Source organism: Daktulosphaira vitifoliae, unplaced genomic scaffold (assembly GCF_025091365.1).
Source record: "Daktulosphaira vitifoliae isolate Bord-2020 unplaced genomic scaffold, ASM2509136v1 Scaffold_1, whole genome shotgun sequence".
In the NCBI taxonomy this organism is placed as follows: domain Eukaryota; kingdom Metazoa; phylum Arthropoda; class Insecta; order Hemiptera; family Phylloxeridae; genus Daktulosphaira; species Daktulosphaira vitifoliae.
In genome coordinates, this window is record NW_026099572.1 from 43,543,835 (window position 1) to 43,566,082 (window position 22,248).

Below are 22,248 nucleotides of genomic sequence, written 5' to 3' on the forward strand. Positions count from 1 at the left end.
AAAAAACCCAGCACAGGGGGGTCGCGGCACAGTTGTGACGTGGTATAGTTGGATCAAGTATAATGATATCTGACAGTGATTAAAATCACTATCAAAAATAAACGCTTCGATGCAAATCTTTAGATAGTGTTTAATTTTAAAAAATTGGTGTATTATTCCAAAAGCTATATGATCTGCTAGTTCCTTATAAAGTTAAAAATATAAAAAATAAAATCGAGAATTTTCACACGAAAATAGCATTTGGTAGCCATTTTCACCATGAAAACAAGTCCAGAGGTCAAATTATTTTTTTTAATTAAAGTATATTACATAAGCATTAATTTAAGATATATATAAAAGTGTCAGACATTCCGAAACATTTTCAAAAGTCAAGTTGAAAAAGTTAATTTTTTGTGAAAAAGTTGTCATTTTAAATCCCCCCCTGTGGACAGATAAAGGGTCAGATTTACAAAATATACCAAATGATAAGTAAAGACATCAAGCATCTATTAAAAAAAAAAGTTATATTGATATGTTCGTTTTTGAAAAAGTTACGGCAGTTTTTATTAAAAAAAATGGAAAAAATTTTGAAAATTAGCGATTTTTAAATTTGTAATTTTTTTGGAGGTTTCTCCCATTTATGGGGAACGGGGGAATTTTTTTCAATTTTTAATGGTAATGTCTTCGACTAGATACGATTTGTGATCTTTTGACGTATCGTTGAAAGAAATCCGTTCGGTGAGAGCTGAGAAAAAGTGGTAACAGACATACAAAGAAAAAAAAAACACATCTTAGTAAAACCAATACCTTCTCAGCTTCGCATCGAAGCTAAAAATAAATTAAAAATTGTTAATAACAATTAAATTAAACTGTCAAGTTTGTAATTAATCATTAATTAACTGTTTAATTAATTAACTTATTCTAAAAAGAATCTTTTTTTAAACGAATATGCATTTTCCAAAAAATAAAATGAAAATAAATAATTAAAAATCAACAAAATCAGTTATAATGTATTTTAAGACTTTTACATGTTTTTTACTGTATGTAGTGTTTTTGTGGGCTATTTATTGAGAAAACAACATTGAAGTTATTATTTTTGAATTTCTTGTAAAATTTCCTTTACTTGAGTTTTACTTTTATAATTCTAAGTTAAGAGAAAAAAAAGTTATGAGACATAGATCAGTTATTTCTATTAAATTTGACTCTTCGACTCAACTTAATAGGCCCGGGGGCACGGGTTAACCTTAACGGATCGGTCCCAAATTTTGCACAGCTCATTTTTTTGACCATTAAAAAAAAAAAACTAAGGGGTAGCGTAAAAAAAAAAAAAGACATTCGATTTTTGAGGGCCACACTAGGGGACACTTAATACTAATGCTACAATTGCGCTGATGTAAACGAATAGTAAATTATAAATGTGAGTAAATGTCAGAAAGAAGATGAACAAGTATTATACTTATCGGCTGATAATGATGAATATTGAAAGGATCAATCGAAGTCGAATGCAAGTAGCTGACCAACGTTTACAATATGCTGTGAACGGTACTGTGATGTATCTCAGAAAATATATAGACCCCCAACGACGATTTACTGATCGCACAAGGGTGCGACAATCGCAAAGGTGATAACAATCGCAAAGGTGATTTTACAACAAAACTACTGGCTCGCAAGCGCCATAGAGCTTATAGTTAAAATGCGCTAAGATGGCGGNAACGACGATTTACTGATCGCACAAGGGTGCGACAATCGCAAAGGTGATTTTACAACAAAACTACTGGCTCGCAAGCGCCATAGAGCTTATAGTTAAAATGCGCTAAGATGGCGGCGACAATGCAGACATTGAGAGAAGACTGACATCATCTCGATGTAGAACATCTATAGCATAAATAATCACAACACAATTTCTCGACAGCATATTAATGTGTATTCAACATTGTATATTAAAAATATATGAATTAAATCATCTTAACATTAAGATACCGATTCTCAAAATTTTAAGTTGACATAACATTTTGTAATAGTATAAGATTTATCCATTCGAATGCTTTACTTAATCCCTGAAACTGACATCAACTTATCCATGTTTATCAAGAGTTTGTGGTATCACCTTCGTAAAGTGAGGCAAATTAGTAACTATACATTTGCCATAATAGAAATCGTGTTGAAAGTGATTAATAATTAATTTAATTTAAAATTTCAATAATGAATTTTTCTAGTAATCTACTTAAATGGTTGATTATAGTTCTATAATTGTCATGGTGAAACTTAGATTCAATTTTTTGAATCAATTCAATGTAACTAACTTTCCATTTATCGGAAAAAATACCAGATAAAGAAACTAATTGAAAAGTATTGCTAATGGCAAAATTAAATAATTTCTACAATTAAATAAAAATCGCATTATATAGCATTTATAAATACTTAGCATTAAATACTATTTATAAGTGTATTGAAACACATTTTCTCGTTTCTTTTCAAATTACTTACGCGTTGGAAATTAAGTAAATTTTATCCTAAAAGTGACATATTTCAAGTAAACGTTACATTGAACGTGACAAAAATTCGTAGAGAATTATTGTTAAGTTGATGGTATACTCTAGTTCTTGTTATTAAAATCCGACACATTATGTGATTGTACTACTACAGCAAATTATTATGTCAAACATTGAAAAAGGTCTGTATGCATTGTAATATGTAGGAGAGTTAAAGGCCAATAACTTATAAACGAGAATAGAAAAGGGCTAGTGATTTTGACACAAGCATCTGAGAAAAAATCATGACGTTTAATAAAAAAAGAATTTATCATCCTTCGATGTTAAAAAAAATGTATCAAATAATACCGCGAGACAATTGATTGTGTTGTCTTTCATCAAAAAACCTAAAGTTCAAATATTTCTAAACTGATTATAAACATTTAATAAACACTATTAAAATATTTTGATTCTGAATTTAATAAATTTTGATTAAATAATTCAAAACTTATTAGAATATTTTGTTAATGAAAACACAAATCATACAACACTTTAATAAACCAGACAAAAATTACACAAAGCATTATACTAAATATACATTGTAATGTTAGATATCTAAATTCGTGTTTATAAATTATTTTGAGGTTGTGCTATGTTATAAACTTAGCACAATCTCGAAATAACCAGTCAAGGCTCATAGCTTCTAACATTTTCATTTTTTTTAAGGTTCTAGGAATGTCTTAGTTAGCTATAAATTTGTTTCGGAAAAGTACAATTTAAATACGAATTATTATGTTGCGTATTTTTATACATTTCGAATTAAGTATTATTTAGCTTATTTTGTTTTTAGCGCCATTTCAGTATCGTTATAGAGAAATTATCAGGGAGATCAAAACAAGTACATTTTTTTAAACTATTATAACAAGAAAAAGTTTCAAAAAAAAAGTACGAAGAACTTCATTGCAATGGTGCATAAGGGTCTAAAATAAATTGGCTTATCTTAACTAATATAATGATTTACACTTTACCGTTACACTGCTATATTCAGAACAACGTTCCTTAAGTATTAATATTGTAGACATTTTTTTTGTCTTTAAAAAATTGTATAATTGAACTTTATTGATAAAAGTGTAGTTTTTCGTTAAATTTTAAACTAAAATTACAAAAATTTTCATAAAATAAAGTTTGATATTTTTTTTTATACACTGATTTATTTATTTTTCTTATTTTTGCCTTTTTGGGCCATATTAAAGTTATAAAAGTAACATTCTTAAGTGCTCATTGTAGCACTTGAAATAACATATTTTAGTATCATAAACCCGGGTTATAACTTTTACGTAGCCAAGAATACCTAAAAATAGGCACATAACTTATTTAAAAGATTCATAAAATGTCTGAATTAAAAATTATAATGCATTTATAAAAATTTTAATAGCGATAAGAAATACTAAAGAAATCAGAAAAAATCTGCTGTTATAATTACTCAAAAATTTTTAAGCCATTGAAATCATACTGGTTATTTTAAAACCATACTTAAACCTCACCAGAAATATTCTTCAGTAATAAAACAATAAGAAAAATATTTATAACTTCTTATTCAACTTATATAAACACGTATTTCGTTGAAAAAATGTATATTTAATTTCATATAAAAACAATATTAAAATATTTAAATAATACTCATATGAAAAAACAACATATTTGTTAAATTGAAATTATTTCCTCATAAAATGTTTATGCAAAAATAGAAACAAATGTACTGTTTGTCGAATTTTTTTATCGCATTTTGGTTTATCCATTGAAGAATATAATTATTAGTATAGTCAATGATATATTTAATAAATAATTTACTTGATTAAAATGTTAAGAATCTTGGAATTATATTTATGTAATATAATAAATTCATTAATTTGGTTTATAAATGATATAATAATTATAACTCATTCAGTTATCGAAAATTTTTAACAATATATAAATTAAAATAAATTAATGACATGAATAAGTTTTTAAAAAATGTGAATTCTCAATATAACTCTTCAAAAAGTTATATTAAAATACATTAAGTTGTATTATAAATTATCCAAATGGATAATTCATAATATTTAAACTTTTACTTTATGTGATAATTTAATTATATTCACTATAACGTGATTATCACAATTGTTTTATTTCAATGTTAATAATTTCTATAGTTAAACATGATGTGTTCGTTACTTTCTGTTAGAAATAGTTTCCTATTAATTTCAGTTGATTATTTAATTTATTAGTCATAAATCTGAACTTGAAAAAATAGCTATGACTTAAGTAACACGAGTAGATTTATTGTAAAAAAACAAGTCATGAGAGAGCAATTCATTCAATTAAAAATGTGGTTTGCATACAGATTTCAAACTTAATTCATAGTTTTTTAAGCGTTTTGTCTTCGAATGATCGAAATTGAATTTATAGGATTCTTAAAAAACTTTACTTTGTTTGTCTCTTGGGAATAAAATAAACCAGCACAATACTTGAGAGCGTGTAAAAAGTAAAAAGTATTTTTCACAGATAGCAGAGCAGAAATATACATAGTATGGTTGTAGATCCTATTAAAATATCTATGCATAGATGAGACATTAGTCCTATTTATACATCACTTTTTTTGTTACATTATAGAATTCGTTTATTAGTTTCACATCGATGTTGAAAAGATATTAATTTTACTATGATGTGTTTTTTTTATATTATTTTATTTATATTTTTTGTGTCTGTTGCAACTTTTTCTCAGCTCTCACCGAACCGATTTCTTTCAACGATACGTCAAAATATCACAAATCGTATCTAATCGAAGACATTACTCTCATAAATTGAAAAAATTTCCATCGTTTCCCGTAAATGGTGGAAATCTCCAAAAAAATTACAAATTTAAAAATTGCTAATTTTCAAAATTTTTTCCATTTTTTTAAATAAAAACTGCCGTAACTTTTTCAAAAACGAACATATCAATATAACTTTTTTTTTTATAGATGCACAATGACTTTACCTATTTTTTTTATAAATCTGAACTTATACCTGCCCACAGGAGGGATTGAAATTACAACTGTCTCATAAAAAATTGACTTTTTCAATTTAACTTTTGAAAGTGTTCCGGAAATACTGACCTTTTATATATACCATAAATTAAAGCTTATGTAATATACTTTGTTATAGAAAAAAAAATTTCGGACTTTATTTTGTCTTTACGGTGAAAATGGCTACCGTATTCTATTTTTGTGTTAAAATTCTCGATTTTATATTTTACATTTTTAACTTTAAAATGCCTTAACTTTTTGAAAAATGTATGGATCATTATAATTTTTTTGTGATAAATACTATTAATATATTTCTTTTATGCGAAATACTTTTTTTTAAATAAAACCATTTCTCTTTAAATATTTATATATTTAATCATATATTACATTTATAAATCATAAGTTTTATGATTTGTGATTTATGAGAAATAATATTTATATCCTTTTTTATTTAACATACTTTATCTTAATCGGGATATAAATAAGGAAATTGGAGATCATATAGCTTTTGGAATTATCTATCATTTTTTTAAAATTAAACACTATCTACAGATTTGCATCGAAGCGTTTCTTATGATAGTGATTTTAATCACTGTCAGATATCATCTATTCTGAACCCAATAATAAGCACGTTCTCACTGTCCCGTGACCAGACTGTTCTGGGTTTTTTATCAATAAAATTTAACCAAAAAAATGTAATTTAGAGAACTAAAAATTATTAAACTTTCTTGTTCAATTAGAATAATTAGTTCAATTAGTTCAATAAGAAAATAATTAATTTTAATGCTTATACAGAATAATAATTAAAATTAAAAAAATATTAAAATAATTTAGTATATAATTACTAAAAAAAGTTAGATTTTTTAAATTTTCCTAAAAATTAACTTTTTGGACAAATTTCCTTTCAAAAATGTATTATTAATAACATATTAAGTATAATTCAGAACAAAAATTGATAACATTATATTACTATTTAAATTTGTCAAACTAATTTTTATACAGTTGCAAAAGTTCCAACTCATGTGATTTTAAATAGATAGTCTCTCTAAGCCTATATTAAAAGTATTAATATCTAAATCTAAAGAGGTCATACTCCTATAATGAGTACTTAAATTATAATTATCTTAATCTATATCTCATTAACGCTTAAAATTTGTTCATGAGTAAAACTTCTTGTAAAGAAATTTTAGCAATCTTATAACCAACTTGCGACAATGCAGACTAATTAATGACAAACCGTTCTTCTTCAATTTGTAAACTAAAAACAATACCTGTCTTTAAATCTTACTATTAATGTAATCGAGTTCAAAAAAGTAATTGGGACAAATTCTTGTAAAACATCTTTGAATTTTAAAAAGTTTTTCTTAAGAATGTTTTTTTTTATAATTAATCGCATTTTAAAATACTTTGACTTCTGTCAAACTAAAATTGTATTTTTTAATTATAAAATATGTTCAGCGTTAAGTGTTGTATTGTCCTCCTTAATTTAAAATTATAACTATAAATTATAGAATCTTTTTGTATAGAAATCATAGCAAAAAATTGAATTTTAATAATTGTTTTCTATAGATTTGCGCGTATCAATTAAAAATATTTAAATATTGAGCATCTAGTAAATTAATTTCTACAGCTGTTAAAAAATACTTTTGTAACTAACAAGAACGGATTCCAATACATTATATACGATTGAAACAGTTAATACAACTCATGTCTAATATAGATTAAAAATCAAACTAATTGATTTTGAAGATTTTCAAAAGTGGTACACAATTTTCCTTTTTAAAATTGAATTTTTTTGCAAACTTTAAATAAAATATGAATGATACAGTTTTGTTTTGTATTTTCTTAATACATGTTGATATGTATATGTTATAGTCACAGTTGATCAATATAAAAAAAATATTTCTATATAAGTATGCTCCAAATTTTAAAAAATATTATTTTCTATAATTTTAAATTGAATGAATTATTTAAAAAACCCTTAAGAACAAAATTTCAGATTTCGTGGAAACTATTTTATATTTTTGATTTTTAATATATTTTTAGTGTAATACTTAGTGAAATGATAATATTCATTATTATTTTGCTCTACCTGTTAGAGTAAAAAATATAATACAACTTTTATACTTAACATGTTTCTTCAATAAATCGTCATTATTATCTAAATAATACTGTAAACATTATTATTTTGTCATAATAGATAGAAAGGAAAAGCAGAACAAGATTCAAACATCCAATTACTCTTTTTTTATGTATACAGAAATCAATAAAAACACAATTTTCATTGATCAGTAATAATTTAACAGTACACATTTTCTATTGATAAAATTTTCTTGTCAAATGGAATATAAGTAAAAATTATTTGAATAAAAATCACATTATTTTGTTCAACGTGTACTCTGTTGCTTACATACTCACATTTGTATTTAGTACTATATGAACGATATTGTAAAATTAGAAATAAAAAAGACGTATACTTGACCTAAAAAGTAATGAATTTCTTAATTATTTATAGTAACTAAAATGCATGTTTACAACCTTCTTAAAAAATATTATCAAAAAAACATTTAATGTAAATATTCATTTCTTTGATCTCACTCACGTGAAAAAACATGCCCGTTATGCTAATACTCAGAAATTTAAATACTATTTAGTTTTTGTTTCAACAAACATTAACCATTAAAAAAATCACAAGGTATAGAAATAAAAAAACTGATTATAAAAAGTGTTTCAAAATGTAATTCTCTATATATCGAATATCATTTATCTGAATACATATTTTTGTCAATTTGCTATAAAATTTTATAATTACAGTCGAAACATCAGGGCCCAAATTGTTTGTACACTCTAGTTTTCTAAATTATATTTCAACTATAAATAAGTATTTTTCTTAGTTTTGAAAGGCTATTAATTTTTTTTTTAATCGCCACTCGTAAAAGCAACTGAAAAATATAAAAGAAACAACAGGTGTTCGATTTTAAAAGAATTTATTTTGTAATTTCTAAAACGTAACTTATTTGTTGTTTTACACTTCTTTCTAGAGAGATTTTTTTTTTCTCTGTTTTATGTTACTTTAAATTTAATCGATTTAAAACTAAAAATTATAATTTCTTTTAATTAACAAAACTTTTTATTTAGACTTTATTAATTAATTATTTATTAATTAAATTATTAGCGCATTTTAACGTATAAACAATTGACAAACATGAATTTATTTTATTTCGAAAATACTTTTTCTTAATATATTGAAAATTTTTTAAATAACTCCTAAATAATTATATAATAATAATATTCATTTTAATCTGTTCTAGTAAGTAGTCATTGACGTTTAAATTAAATAGGCATATGAGTTTATATCAAAAATGCACTTAATTAAAGTATTAATATATTTGTTTATAAATCAAAAATTGTAATATGACAAAAAGGAAACCTTTCATTTTGTGTATTATAATTTTATATTTTATTAAATTTCTAATTTCGGTGAGCCAACAGCGTTTACTATTTCTTAGTTATATTTTTGGTTTCTGATAAATTGTTGGCGCGCATTTGAGACATTCAGCTGTGTACTACTTCAACCGGTACAGAGACGGCGTATGTGATTACACGTACCCCACTCTCTTTCCATTTTAACACTATTTGTACTACTCAGATCAACTACATTGTTAACTTTTGATAAATCTTGATTTAGATATTTCTTGATAACTTTTGGCACATAATTTCATTGACACTTACCTCTCAATGTTCGAGATGCTTAGACGTTTCCGCCGAATAAGACAGTCCAAAAAGTCGGTTATCTGATTTTAAACGCTAAGTCGGGAAGTCGTGTGTATTAGTGTGGGCGTAGAGAATTTTTGCTGTGTGCTCTGCAATATATTATTAATTTTTAATATTATTATTTTTTGCGAGTGTTCACTGTTAAAAACTATATAAATTTTTTCTTTTTTTTTTTCGTGATGTCGGCCAAATCAACTTTATGTTTTGTAGCCCTACGAGGCTGGTATTGTATGTTATATACAGGGTGTTCAGTAAGTCAGGAAACGGGTTTCTATTGTTCTCATTGACTTACTGAACACTCTGTATATTATTTGAACAATTTGAAGCACGTGTTGAAATTGTTATGATATTTTGTCTCTATTTATTTTAGGTACCCCACAATATATTCAGAGACCATTCTTCTTTATGTTTATATTTTTTTAATTAAAATTTCAGGTATATTAACCGTGATGGACATATTAACAAACTGCCTACCCCGTATTAATTAATTATTATATTTTTGGTACCATTGATACAAGTGTTATTTATTATATTTTACATTATCATAATATATGACAATGTGATGTCCTAGTTCAATTTAGTGTAGACAGTTCTTATAATGTCACATTTTCTGTCTGCAATTTCGGTTTTGTTTATATGTAATCAAAATCATTTACAAAACTATTTAATTATTTAAAGCAAATTTTTACTAATTTACATAGTTAAATATATTCTGAAATGATTTTTTATTTATAATATTATACTTATAGTTATAATAATTAAATAAATAATTAGTATTTAACATGCGTACAAAAATGTAAGAATTTATGACAATAAAGTTTTGTTTGATTAAAAAAACATATTTATCCAAAATAATTCAGCACATTCTAATACTTTTTTTAAATTAGTTTGCATCGTCAAAAAAATAAACATTTTTATGTTATAATTTAGATTTTAAAATAAAAAAAAGTTCTATTATTTTATTTTGTAAAGATTTAACTTTATAATTACATTTCTACAGTAAGTTAGCGGCATTTTTCTCTTCATTCTTAATTAGTATTTTAACTCGAGCAAAAACTATTTAGAAATGTGTTCATATGGTTTGTAACAAATAATTTTAATATTGTGAGTTATAATAATATAATAATCATTTTATTTCTAATTATTATTCTGTTGAAAAATAGTGGTACTATACAAAGACTTCTAGTGTCGTTTTAAACATTAAAAATCTTAATAAGAAACACAAGAATTAAATCCGTTATTTCTTAAAATAAAACTGAATTATATCCAGTATTGTTTGGTATAATAATATTACTATATTTGAATAATTGATTGAAAAGAAATAAAATAAATATTGATGTTTTTGATAGCTATATATTTGAACAGTTTTGATTGGCGAATATCTTGTAAATAAATAAAAAATTTAATAATAACATACATAATGTATACGAGTACTACTATGAGCTAAACAAAAAAAAATTAGATTAAAATGTTTTCCTGAAATGTTGAATCCGTGTCTTATTTATTCCAAAAATAATTGCATAGAAGTTGTTGTTTCAAAAATCTTAAAAATAAATATCAATACAACTAAATCTGTGTATTATTTCGAAACGTGATTTTATTGTTGAAACAATCCTAATAGTAATAAATGTATCCTACGAAATTGAAAAGATAATTTATTGTATAAAAAAAAATTATTTATACTATTTTCATCAAATAAGATAACAATCTTCATTATTTTCTGTATAAATTAAAGATTTTAAAAAATAGAAACGGTTCAATATTATCTCCTACTTTTTTTTTGCTCTTCAACTAAATTTATACTATTCTATCTCCTGTTTCTAAGTCCATAAAACTTTTACCCTTATGGCCAACATTAAGTGTTCAAAAAAAGTGTGAAATAATAACTTGTTCTTTTTAAATTAATAACCTTTGTAATTTGTTCATACTCTAACGACACAGAAGGGTAATATAAAGATTTGTGTATTAAATATGAAGAGGAACCAATAAATACCTGTGTAATTTGATTAAATAATTCTATAAAATTACATAATAATATATATATAAAACAGTAGTAGTTTAAAAATAAGATAATTTATTAACCACATGTAATGCCAAGAACCTGGTCAATTCTCAAGATATCTTTTTACTTGATCACACACATATTATGGCTATTTACCGAAGCGATCATAATGTTCTAAAAACGCAATAGGATTTGACCCACTGCCAAAGCTTTATTTTTTAGATAAAATATTATGTACATAGAAAAATAAATAAGTCATTTAATTCAAAGGTTTTATACAACGATATTGAAACTACTTCTGAATATTTCATGTATTTCTGCATATATGGAGTGCCGAAGATCAACACATCAAGTTATTTAATGCGATTTTTAAAATATCCTATAAAATAAGGCATCTAACACTTAATTCTTTAATAACTTGCTATAAAATGGTTGATTACAGTAAATTTTACTGTATTCAACCATTTGTATAATTGTATAATTCATTAAATGAATTATACAATTTTGGGTTACAAAGAAAAAATAGTATAAGTTGATTCGCAAGTCAGATAGATTATAAAATATTGTTCGTATAAATAGTTTTTCGTAATTTAGAAAATTAAAAAAAAAAATAATTTTTAAATTATGTAATACAAATTAAAAATAATCATAGATGTATAAAATAGAATACCGTCCTCCTCGAAAAATGCTAAAAATGATATGACTTTTGTTAAGTCATATCATACATGGGTTTTGACTTATTAAAACTGTTCATAATTTTTAAAATAACCCAATGAGCAAATGAAACTCCAAAACATACAAAATAAAAACATTGAGTAAATTGACGATTGCGCCTCAAGCTCCTTTTACATTGCAAAATTTTATATGCTTTTATTTCATATTCTAAATTTACTAGTATACAGGAACGTCTATAATTTATGTTACAACAGATAAAAATATTCTTGATAATACATTTAAAATAGTCAACAATAACCAAGTGTAAGAAGTATTTACATAATAAGATAGTGGTATATGATGAAAATATATTATGTCACGAACAATGTCCACAGCTAAAGAATAATATAAGTTAAATTCATATTGATATGTATTTGTTTAAAAAAACCAAACAAAAATGTAAATGGAGTACATTTATATAATAATGAACAGTAAAGGAACCACGTAAAAAGATTTTTTGTTCGTTTTCAATTTAATATTAAAGAATAATAATCATAATAAAGGGTGAAGTAGGGTAATTGTAAATACTTTTTTTTTAATTAAATACAGAAATTTTATTTCAAAATTGCATATAATATGATAGAAACATATATAAGGACCAGAACTATTCAATTTAAAATGAAATCTGCTAAATATTTTAAAATAAATAATAAATTTACAATTACCCCATTCGTTTACAGTCATCCTACTTCACCCTAATAGATAATAAAATCTAATATATCATTTGGTGTAAATATTTATATATATTAAGCTAAAAAGATTTATTAAAGAGATAAAAATAAAATCTGTCATCATAATTTTAAAATTTAAAATTTCATTGTTGATTTATTATATACTTTTGATAGAATAAAAAATTACATTAAATAGATAAATTTATCATTATTAATGAACAAGTGATAATTTCGATTTCGAAAAACTCAATTTTAAATTTTAATCAAGAGTAATGAAAAAATTAACTTTAATAAATTAAAAACTATGAGTTTAACTTAAAGGTTCCAGATGCTTTCTTATTGGAAAGAAAACGGTTTGGTAATGATTAAAACGATATACAGTGCAAGTGATCCTTGTAATATATGTAGTGTTAAAATATTTCTATTTTACACAAACGACTAAGAATAAAATATTGAAAAAAAAAAAATTCAAATTCGATATAATAAATAAATGTTAAATATTAGATTATCAATCCTTCAGGGAAATCATATATTATATATGGGTTTAGCCTAAAGATACATGACAATTTAATAACATAACAAGAAATCTCACTAAATACAAGTCATAATTCAGCTCGACAGGGTTATTATTGGTGTTAAGTTGTAGTGATTTAGTGAATATTCGACAATATGTTTAACACATCGTCCAAATAATAATATTAAAATATATTTTGATTAAATTGGACGTTCATAACTTTTCTAGTCAACATTTATGTTGTTATAAAGATATATGAAAACTTTATAAACATCCACATAATTGAAACTCCGTGTTATTTAAGATGAATAGTTGAAAAACTTGTAATAAACCATAAAAAATGGTCGATCATATAAAATACGATGCATATTGTATACATAATTAGGTTAAAAATAAAATGATACCTACTTTTGAACTACTATTTTCTTAATGAATAAGCATCAATAAACTTCTTAGTTCCTTTTGATTTTTTTCTATTAATTTAATATATATAAATTAATTAATTGGATGGCTTTTTTGGTGGTAATTTCATAATTTTAAAAAGTGATGAGCCAAAAAAACTATTAAAGAGGAACCCTTGAAAACTTCCGGTTCTAAATAATAGCATTATTATAAAATTACAAGTTACAACCAAGCACAGAGAACTATAAAAATATTAAAAAAAAACTAACTTTCGGCACAGGCATCGTTGTCAGTAGATAATAAACTTGTGACATTTATTTTAAATATATAGCTTTCGGTGTAGTCAATTTTTTTTTTCAAATAATAAATTTCTATTTTATTCTTTGAAACTAAAAATCGGGGGAAAAACTTTAAATCATAATTTTAACCTGTTTGTTTAGGCAAAATAATGAATTGCATTTGGAAAATAGTTATAATGTCATGTCGGACCAACTATATGCCCGTATTTATATGCAAATAAGCAATAAAATCTTTGAAAAATAAATGGTTTTTAATTAACTTAATATTTACTATTAATTTTATGTTATAAGGCAGTAAGACTTACGATTTACCATATTTTTTAATAGTATATTATCATAGTTATTTTATATTACTACTGTAATTATTATTACTCGGGTAAGATTCATTTTAGGTTATTTTTTCATTCTTATTAGTAAAATGGTTACTGCGAAATTAATTATAAAATTTGAATACTTTTTACTAAGCTTATAATACATCTAAGAAAAAAAGTAAATACACAGTAAGATCGCTTTTTTAAAATACTGAAGGTTCAGTATTATACCAAATATAAATTTATAATTTAATCAACAAAAAAGTACTTCAAAAATCTTGAAAATGGATAAATAAAAATACATTGTAATTTCATTCATTATATTTTGAACATATATATATTTTATTGTACTCGATAAGCCATTAATGTTTTAATTTTTATTTCTACAAGATTCTTCAGTTTTTGAAATCATAAATAAAATATTAGGGTAATCGTTGATAATGAGTGTTCTACAACATTCAATGTTGAGATTCAACGCTTCAAAAAATATTTTTTTAGAAAAAAAGCAATTTTAAATATAAAATAAAACAACATTTATTTATTTGGCATAATTAATAACTACAAACCACTTAATTTTATTTTTTTGGATGCTAATTAAACTATTATTTATTTTATAAAAAATTATATTTTAAATATATATATATCAAATAATTAAGTAACTGTATAATATATACATATATATACAGCAACTTATTATACAAAAACTTCAAAAAAATGACTAAATTTGTATAGATGAATTTTTCAAATCAAGCTAATAAGAATTTTAGATTAAAAAAATATATTGAATATTTTAAAGGAAGCTTAAACGTTTTACATATGTAAATTCCTAAAAAATTTTAGTTTATTTTCAAAATCGTAAATTTAAAAACGTATTACACTTGATTAATGATGAACACATTTCATTTTTTGGCTTGTTGTTAAAAAAAAATATTTTTATCACTATATTAGTAACACCCTTTGGGATTCGTAGTTTTTCTCTAATATATATTATGTTATTTTAAAAGAAGGAGGAACGTTGTGAGCACTTTTTTGGTTTGGAAAATAGATAGTTCAAGGGAATTGACGGAATAGGATTTTCACGCTACAAAATTGGTGATTCAGAACACAATAATTCAGCATTGCTAAATGTCACACGATTAATACACTTCGGACTTTGGAAAAAAAGATTCTGATTTCGATTTTTCTCCGAAAATCTTTGGCAGTTCATGTTAGTAAAGTTAGTAGTGACTTACAACATGCTATCTAAGTAGATTAAATAAATTACTACTTTAACTCAAACGATAAAACATGTCATGTGTTAAAAATTGTTAATCAGGTTTCTTTAAAGTTACTCATTTACTGACGAAGACTATTTGTTTTTTATTTTTGAGTTAGTTAATAGTCTGAATCATCATTGTTAATATCTACTGAAATATTTATTAGAATTTTTATTTGCTAATAAAATAACATACAAAATGGCCAGTTTATCATGAACCACTCGATTACTCATGGAATAAAAACAATAATAAGAAACATTTTTTTTTAGTTACGTATAATTCTTGAATAATCATCTATAAATTACTTTTTTAAATCATCCCTTATAATTTATAAAGGTGTCNCATACAAAATGGCCAGTTTATCATGAACCACTCGATTACTCATAGAATAAAAACAATAATAAGAAACATTTTTTTTTTAGTTACGTATAATTCTTGAATAATCATCTATAAATTACTTTTTTAAATCATCCCTTATAATTTATAAAGGTGTCAAATTTATTTTCTCTTATGTTATCTTACATAATTTAATAACTCATTTAATAGATAATGAAGTAATTTAAAAAATGACTGGTCGATAACAATTTTTATACCAACATTTCAGAAGTTATTAAGATTTCATAGAGATGGCTAGAAGTGAGACGCGGGTGTTATTATTTTTATCACTAGTCATTTCCCAGACGTACTTTTCCTACCATCTAGGTATGAAAATAAGAATAATTTCCAAAGTACTGGTTCAAAAGTTGTTATCAACAAGTCATTATCTTAATTACTTAATTATCTATTAAATAAGCTAGTAAATTATGTACGTTGCAGTTTGAAAAAATAAAGTTGACACCCCTATAAGTTATATAGGTTGATTCTAAAAAGTAATTTATATTACTACCTAAAAAATTTTACTCCCATTATTGTATTTATTGTGCAAGTAATCAAGTGATTTATAATAAACCGATTATTCTGTATACACTCACACACACATATGTATAAATATATATGAATACATTTCGAAATACTAAGTTTTATGATGAAATATTTAATTGTGAATTCAGTTTGTTTGGTAATATATATACTGATAATTTCAGACATATTTATTTGTAGCGTGATACCAAATAAATATTTTAAAATCCAAAATTATACCCTTTAAAATATTTCTCTTAGTAAAATATTTAAAATAATTTATGAACTTTTATTTGATAAAATACTTTGTAACAAGAGAATTCTCTAATAAAAATTTTATATACTAATTTTTATTTCATTTATTGGTATTCTGACCCTAAATTGTTGTCAATTAAAAAATTGGGGTGATATAAAAACGCTTTGTTGATTTCCTATATGTATTTTATATATCAACTGATCCAAGTCTTATATTTTACTTCTAAATATACAGAGTGATTTTTTAACTAGGTTTCACGCTATATCTTTAAAAACATAAGGTTAAGTAAAAAAAAACGTTTTAATAAAGTTATGAAGATGTGACAAATCCAATAACTTTTTATTCAATAATCTTTTTGCTGTAATTTTAGCTTCGATACGAAGCTGAGATGGTATTAATTTAACTATGTGTTTTTTTTATTATTATTTCTGTCGCCACTTTTTCTCAGCTCTCACTGCATCGATTTCTTTCAACGATACGTCAAGGGATCACAAATCGTATCTTGTTAAAGACATGGCTCTTAAAAATTGAAAAAATTTCTTTCGTTTCTTGTAAACGGGACAAATCCCCCAAAAAATAAAATTTTTAAAATCGGTAAATTTTTAAAATTTTTAATTTTTTTTTCTTAAAACACCCATACCTTTTTCAAAAATTAACAAATGAAAGTAATTTTTATCAAATAAAAACCTTAGGTATTTTTTCCTTTTATTTGATGTCATTTTTTTTTATTCTTGACCCCATACTTCCCCATATGAAAGGATTTAGAATAGTATCTTTTTCACAAAAGTTAATTTTTTTAACTTAACATTTGAAAATGTTCCGGAAATACTGCGTCCTTTAAAGATATGTTAAATTAAAGCTTATGTGTTCGCGCTAAAAATTAAAAAAGAATAATTTGTCCCAAAGATTTATCTTCTATGTGAAAATTGATGCCGTAGTTAAAATAACATTTTTGTTCAGAATTTTTTAAATTATAAAATACCTTACAAAGGATTACCATAGTAATGAGTCCACCAATTTTTATAAAAGTTGCATGAATATAACTTACATTAAATATAAATTTAAACTTATTTGATTATTTTACTAGCTTCAATAGATTTCTTTCTTTACCTATACGTGTAGTGCACATGGGCTGCGTCATACATTATAAAGTCTTGTATGCTCGGGGTACAANACATGGGCTGCGTCGTACATTATAAAGTCTTGTATGCTCGGGGTACAAAGTTCGAACCCGGCAGTCAGTATAACTACTTTTTAATTTTTTTTTGAGGTGGAAAATTATTCAAAATGAATAATAATAAATAACATTCAATCAAAATATTCAATGAATATCGAGGACCCTATCACTGTTGTCACCCCTTGCGAGAAGAAATTTCTTATTCGTATTAAAATATTTTACTATATGGTTTTTGTGTCTGTCATTAATTTTTTTCATTTCTCACTTAACCAATTTTAATGACCAATACGTTAAGAGAACACGGTTTTAATCATGTTGGCCCTATTTTAGCTGAATTTGCATGAATACATTTGTATCCTTAAATAGAAAATTTTATGAGGAATAAAAAATTATATTTTCTAAATTAATTCGTGATCAGGAAATCAAAGTTTCTCTAAAACACAGTTTTTTTGTAATAAATCATTTAAATAGAAGTCTTAGTAATCATTTCTAAAAACTAGATGATACAATTGAAATATTCAGAATTACATTTTAGAATACAGAATTCCGTATAAACTACGAGGTGTGTCAGAAAATAACTGGAATTTTTGTTTTTTGAAAAAACTATTTATTTATTCATTAATGTTGTCGCCTTCAAAAAAGTCCCCATTATCTATTATGCACTTGTGCCAATGCTTCTTCCAATCCTCAAAACACTTATCAAACTCGATCTTTGGGATAGCCTTCAGCTGATTCAGCGATGCGCTTTTAATGTCATCTATGCTTGTAAAATGACGACCTTTTAATGTTCTCTTTATTTTTGGAAATAGAAACTCACCACAGGTCTTTGGTAACATTTCACACACCTTATTTCATAATTTTGCAAAATTTGATATAAATCTTTTGATCCGTTTTTTTTTTAACGAAAATCGCCGAGCTCATAAAAACACATCTAACCTTGACGGCTGCCACAGACAATATAAAAAATTAATCCGTCTGAAAAATTTATCATACTTCAGGAACATGTGTACCAATATTATGAAAAAAAAAATTGATAATCAAACTCTCCAAAACCGAAAAATTTTAAGATTCCCGTTATTTTCTAAACACACCACGTATATCTTATAGTATTCTATAATACATATATTGTATACTGATATTAAAAAATATTCCGAGCCTAGTTTCACCTATTTGTGTTGTTATTCACTTTTGTGTTATTGAATTTCATTTACACCTATATTTTATTATATGTTAATACTCATTTTTAACTAATCATTAATAATATCAAAACTTAGTGGTGATGGAAAAAATCTAATTGCAGATTTGAAATCAACGCGAAAAATGTTCTAACTTATAAATTATAACTCAACTTTATATTATAAAACAACATCTCAAGTTAGAAAAAATACCTTAATAGTCCAGCCTAAATTTAAAAAAAAATATGACTGATATTTTGTTTGATAGTTAATTAAATTTATTTTTGACCAAATTTAAATATGAGACATGTTAAAATTTAGTCTATTGACTGTGATAAATGTTCAAAAACCCAACCCTATGTTAAAAGCATAATTTTTATTATTTATTTCTAATAAAATAAAAATAATGATAGTTATTTTTTAAAATATCAATGTAGCGTTTTTTTAGAAATTTTCTGTAAGAATAAGACTAAAAATTGTTAAAATTAAAAAAAAATTGATTTATAAAAAATGTTATTTCTTTTTCTTATGAGAGACGAGTAACAATATTAACATACCCTAAAAATGTAAAAAATGTTTAAAATAATTTTCAGAAAAATTATATTGGATTAAAAATTATTGTATTTGTCATATCTTCGTGACTCGCCTGTGTAAATTTAATTACAATATATATTAGAAAATGATCTAGTCAAGAAAATTACTAATCAATATTAGCTTTTGGCTCATTTTTATCTATAAAATGGTATTAATCATAAAGGTTATATAAAGGATAAATTTATAGTTATATTTTTTATTTTAGGCAGCTTCAGCTTCATGCACTCACCAAGTATGTATGGGTAGTGTAATGTACCCAATATCATATCCAAATTCATTAGTCAAACCAAAACACGAAGTATTGAAATTAGCAGATGATTTTTTAAATCAATATTTTGCTTCAATTAAAAGGTGAGATTTTATTTCTATTTTTTAGGATTTAACTAATAATATATGATTTCTTCATTAAATTATTTTTATTTTGGTTAATTAATTAGAAAACATTTTTATATTGACTAGGCCAGACCAACTCTTACCTTAAAAATATTATATAAATATTAAATAACTAAATTCCAATCCCATTTATTAAGTCAAGAGACAAAATCAATTATAAAAAATAAAAGTTTATTTATTATAAATATGTTTACGAAGGGTATTAAGATAAACTAGTATCAATAAAATACATACAATAAATTCAAATTAAATCATCGCTATACGATTGTTTTTAATAAAATTTAAATACTGACTATTAAAAACCAACAAAATTAAATAATACCCTTTTAACTGCATGACTTCCATACAATTCAACATGGTTCAAAATCATAAAATAACCCAGATTTTTCTAAACGTCTATATATAACCATTTTAATCAACATTTTTTTCGTACTGTGGTAAAATATAGTGGCTAACTTATCTTAACTTATAATGTACAATTAAATAATCAACTAACGCTTGAAATCGAAATAATTTCTGTACTCCAAGATAAAATTTGATACTGAGTAAATGTATATAAAATTTAAGTTTAAATTTAACTATTCTTATTTACTTGTTATTAAATCTTAAGTATTGAGATCGATTTTACAAACGTTAAATTCAATTCACGAAATTTCAAATTTAATTACACCAAAAATAACTAATGAATTAATGAATGATTTTAAGCGTTTGTATTTTAGTTCTTTACGTAGTATACAAAAAACGTATCCGGCTCCTACTTTTCAAAAAGACATGAATTCTCATTGTAAACATAGCCATAGAAGAATTTAGAGGTGAAGCGTTAAAAAAATAATTAATTGATACAAATATAATAATTATATTTATATTTCAACTAAACGTCCTTACGTGTTTAGGAAAAGATGAATTTTTAATATGTAAGAAAAAATTATTGAAGTGACAAATATAAAAAAGCGACCAACAGATTTTTTTTTTCACGTGATATATTATTTTGGTTTTTTTGTAAGAAAAACATCGAGTTCAACCCACCAAATTCAAATAAGATTTTTGAAAAATTTGTTCATGTTTTCCCATTTACGTTTTCAATTAGCAGATTGACAATTTAAAATTCTTATGTGATTAAAAACGATCGTTCATAATAATGTTTTAGAAATCACAGTTAACAATTATTAAAAAAAAAGACAGAATCGAGGATTGATTTATTATCTTTCTTCATTTTCTATTTGAATCCCCTGAAGTATCTGTATTCATAGGTGCAATAAAATCAGATGACTTAGGTAGTTCAATATATGGTAGGCCCTTTACTTAATTACCCAGATCGGTGTAAGACGAAAATATATGTTTTTGTAGCACTGTGTGGCTTCAAAAACATTTAAAACATTTTATGACACTAATAAAATCATTCAGTACACTGGGGTTTTGTGTTTAATCGGATCCGTATGTATCTATGTTTTTATACACCTCCGGTTTCGATTTGCAAAGAATATCAATAGTGATGGTAAACTACTATTCACTTATTTGATTGAAAATATATAGAGTATTTATATTAACATTCTTACCATTAATATAAAAAAGAACACTAAACCATTGACGATAATACACCATCAATATGTATAGACATCGAATGATCATAGTGAAACAATATTAGAGTAATTCCATCTTCTTTGCATGTAGCATTAAAAATGTTTACTCAGTTGGCCAAAAATTTTGATTGAATAGAAAAATTTTCTAATGCTTAATATATATATTCAATAAAAATCTATCTATGAAAAATGGCTAAGTCACACCCTCCCAAAAAAGTCCGCCCATCAAAGTAATGATGAAATCTATATTGTGGCCAAGTATGCTCTTTCTTTAGTTCGTAAACATCTATTCTAATATTATTAGCAACATTGCTACTTTAATGTATTTCTTAATTCATGGCCAGTATCTGATCAAGTACTCATTTAAGAATTAGTTGGGAAATGGGAAAAAAAAATTTTTTAGATCCCTTTGCGGCATTCAATGAAAATTGCGACGAAATTTATTTCATACCTTATTCAAATACTGAACAAATATTAAGCAAATCTAATAAAGGAGCAATGTTGCTTATGACAATAGGATCGAGTTTTATAAACTAAAGAAATAGCAAACTCAGCCACTATGTAGAAATTACTATATTGATAGACGGACTCATTTGGCGGGGGTGGAAATTGGAATTAGACCCTTTTTGTATAAAGATACACAATTATTACAACTTACCTTTGTGCAGTATCGTGCTTTCAAATTCTTTTACTGCATTAAAACAAATTATACTTGTATAAAAACAATAATTTAAGT

At 24.4% G+C, this 22,248-nt stretch overlaps 1 protein-coding gene across 5 annotated transcripts in view; it reads left to right on the forward strand.

The window, feature by feature from the left end:
• The window catches only part of LOC126897071 (nitric oxide synthase, salivary gland), an 84,835-nt gene that overhangs the window by 26,772 nt on the left and 35,815 nt on the right, over positions 1-22,248 (forward strand). For all 5 annotated transcript variants that reach the window (XM_050670468.1, XM_050670473.1, XM_050670470.1 and 2 more), the window contains one exon: positions 19,745-19,890. In XM_050670468.1, the coding sequence (XP_050526425.1) occupies positions 19,745-19,890 (146 nt within the window). The remainder of the gene's footprint in view (positions 1-19,744; positions 19,891-22,248) is intronic.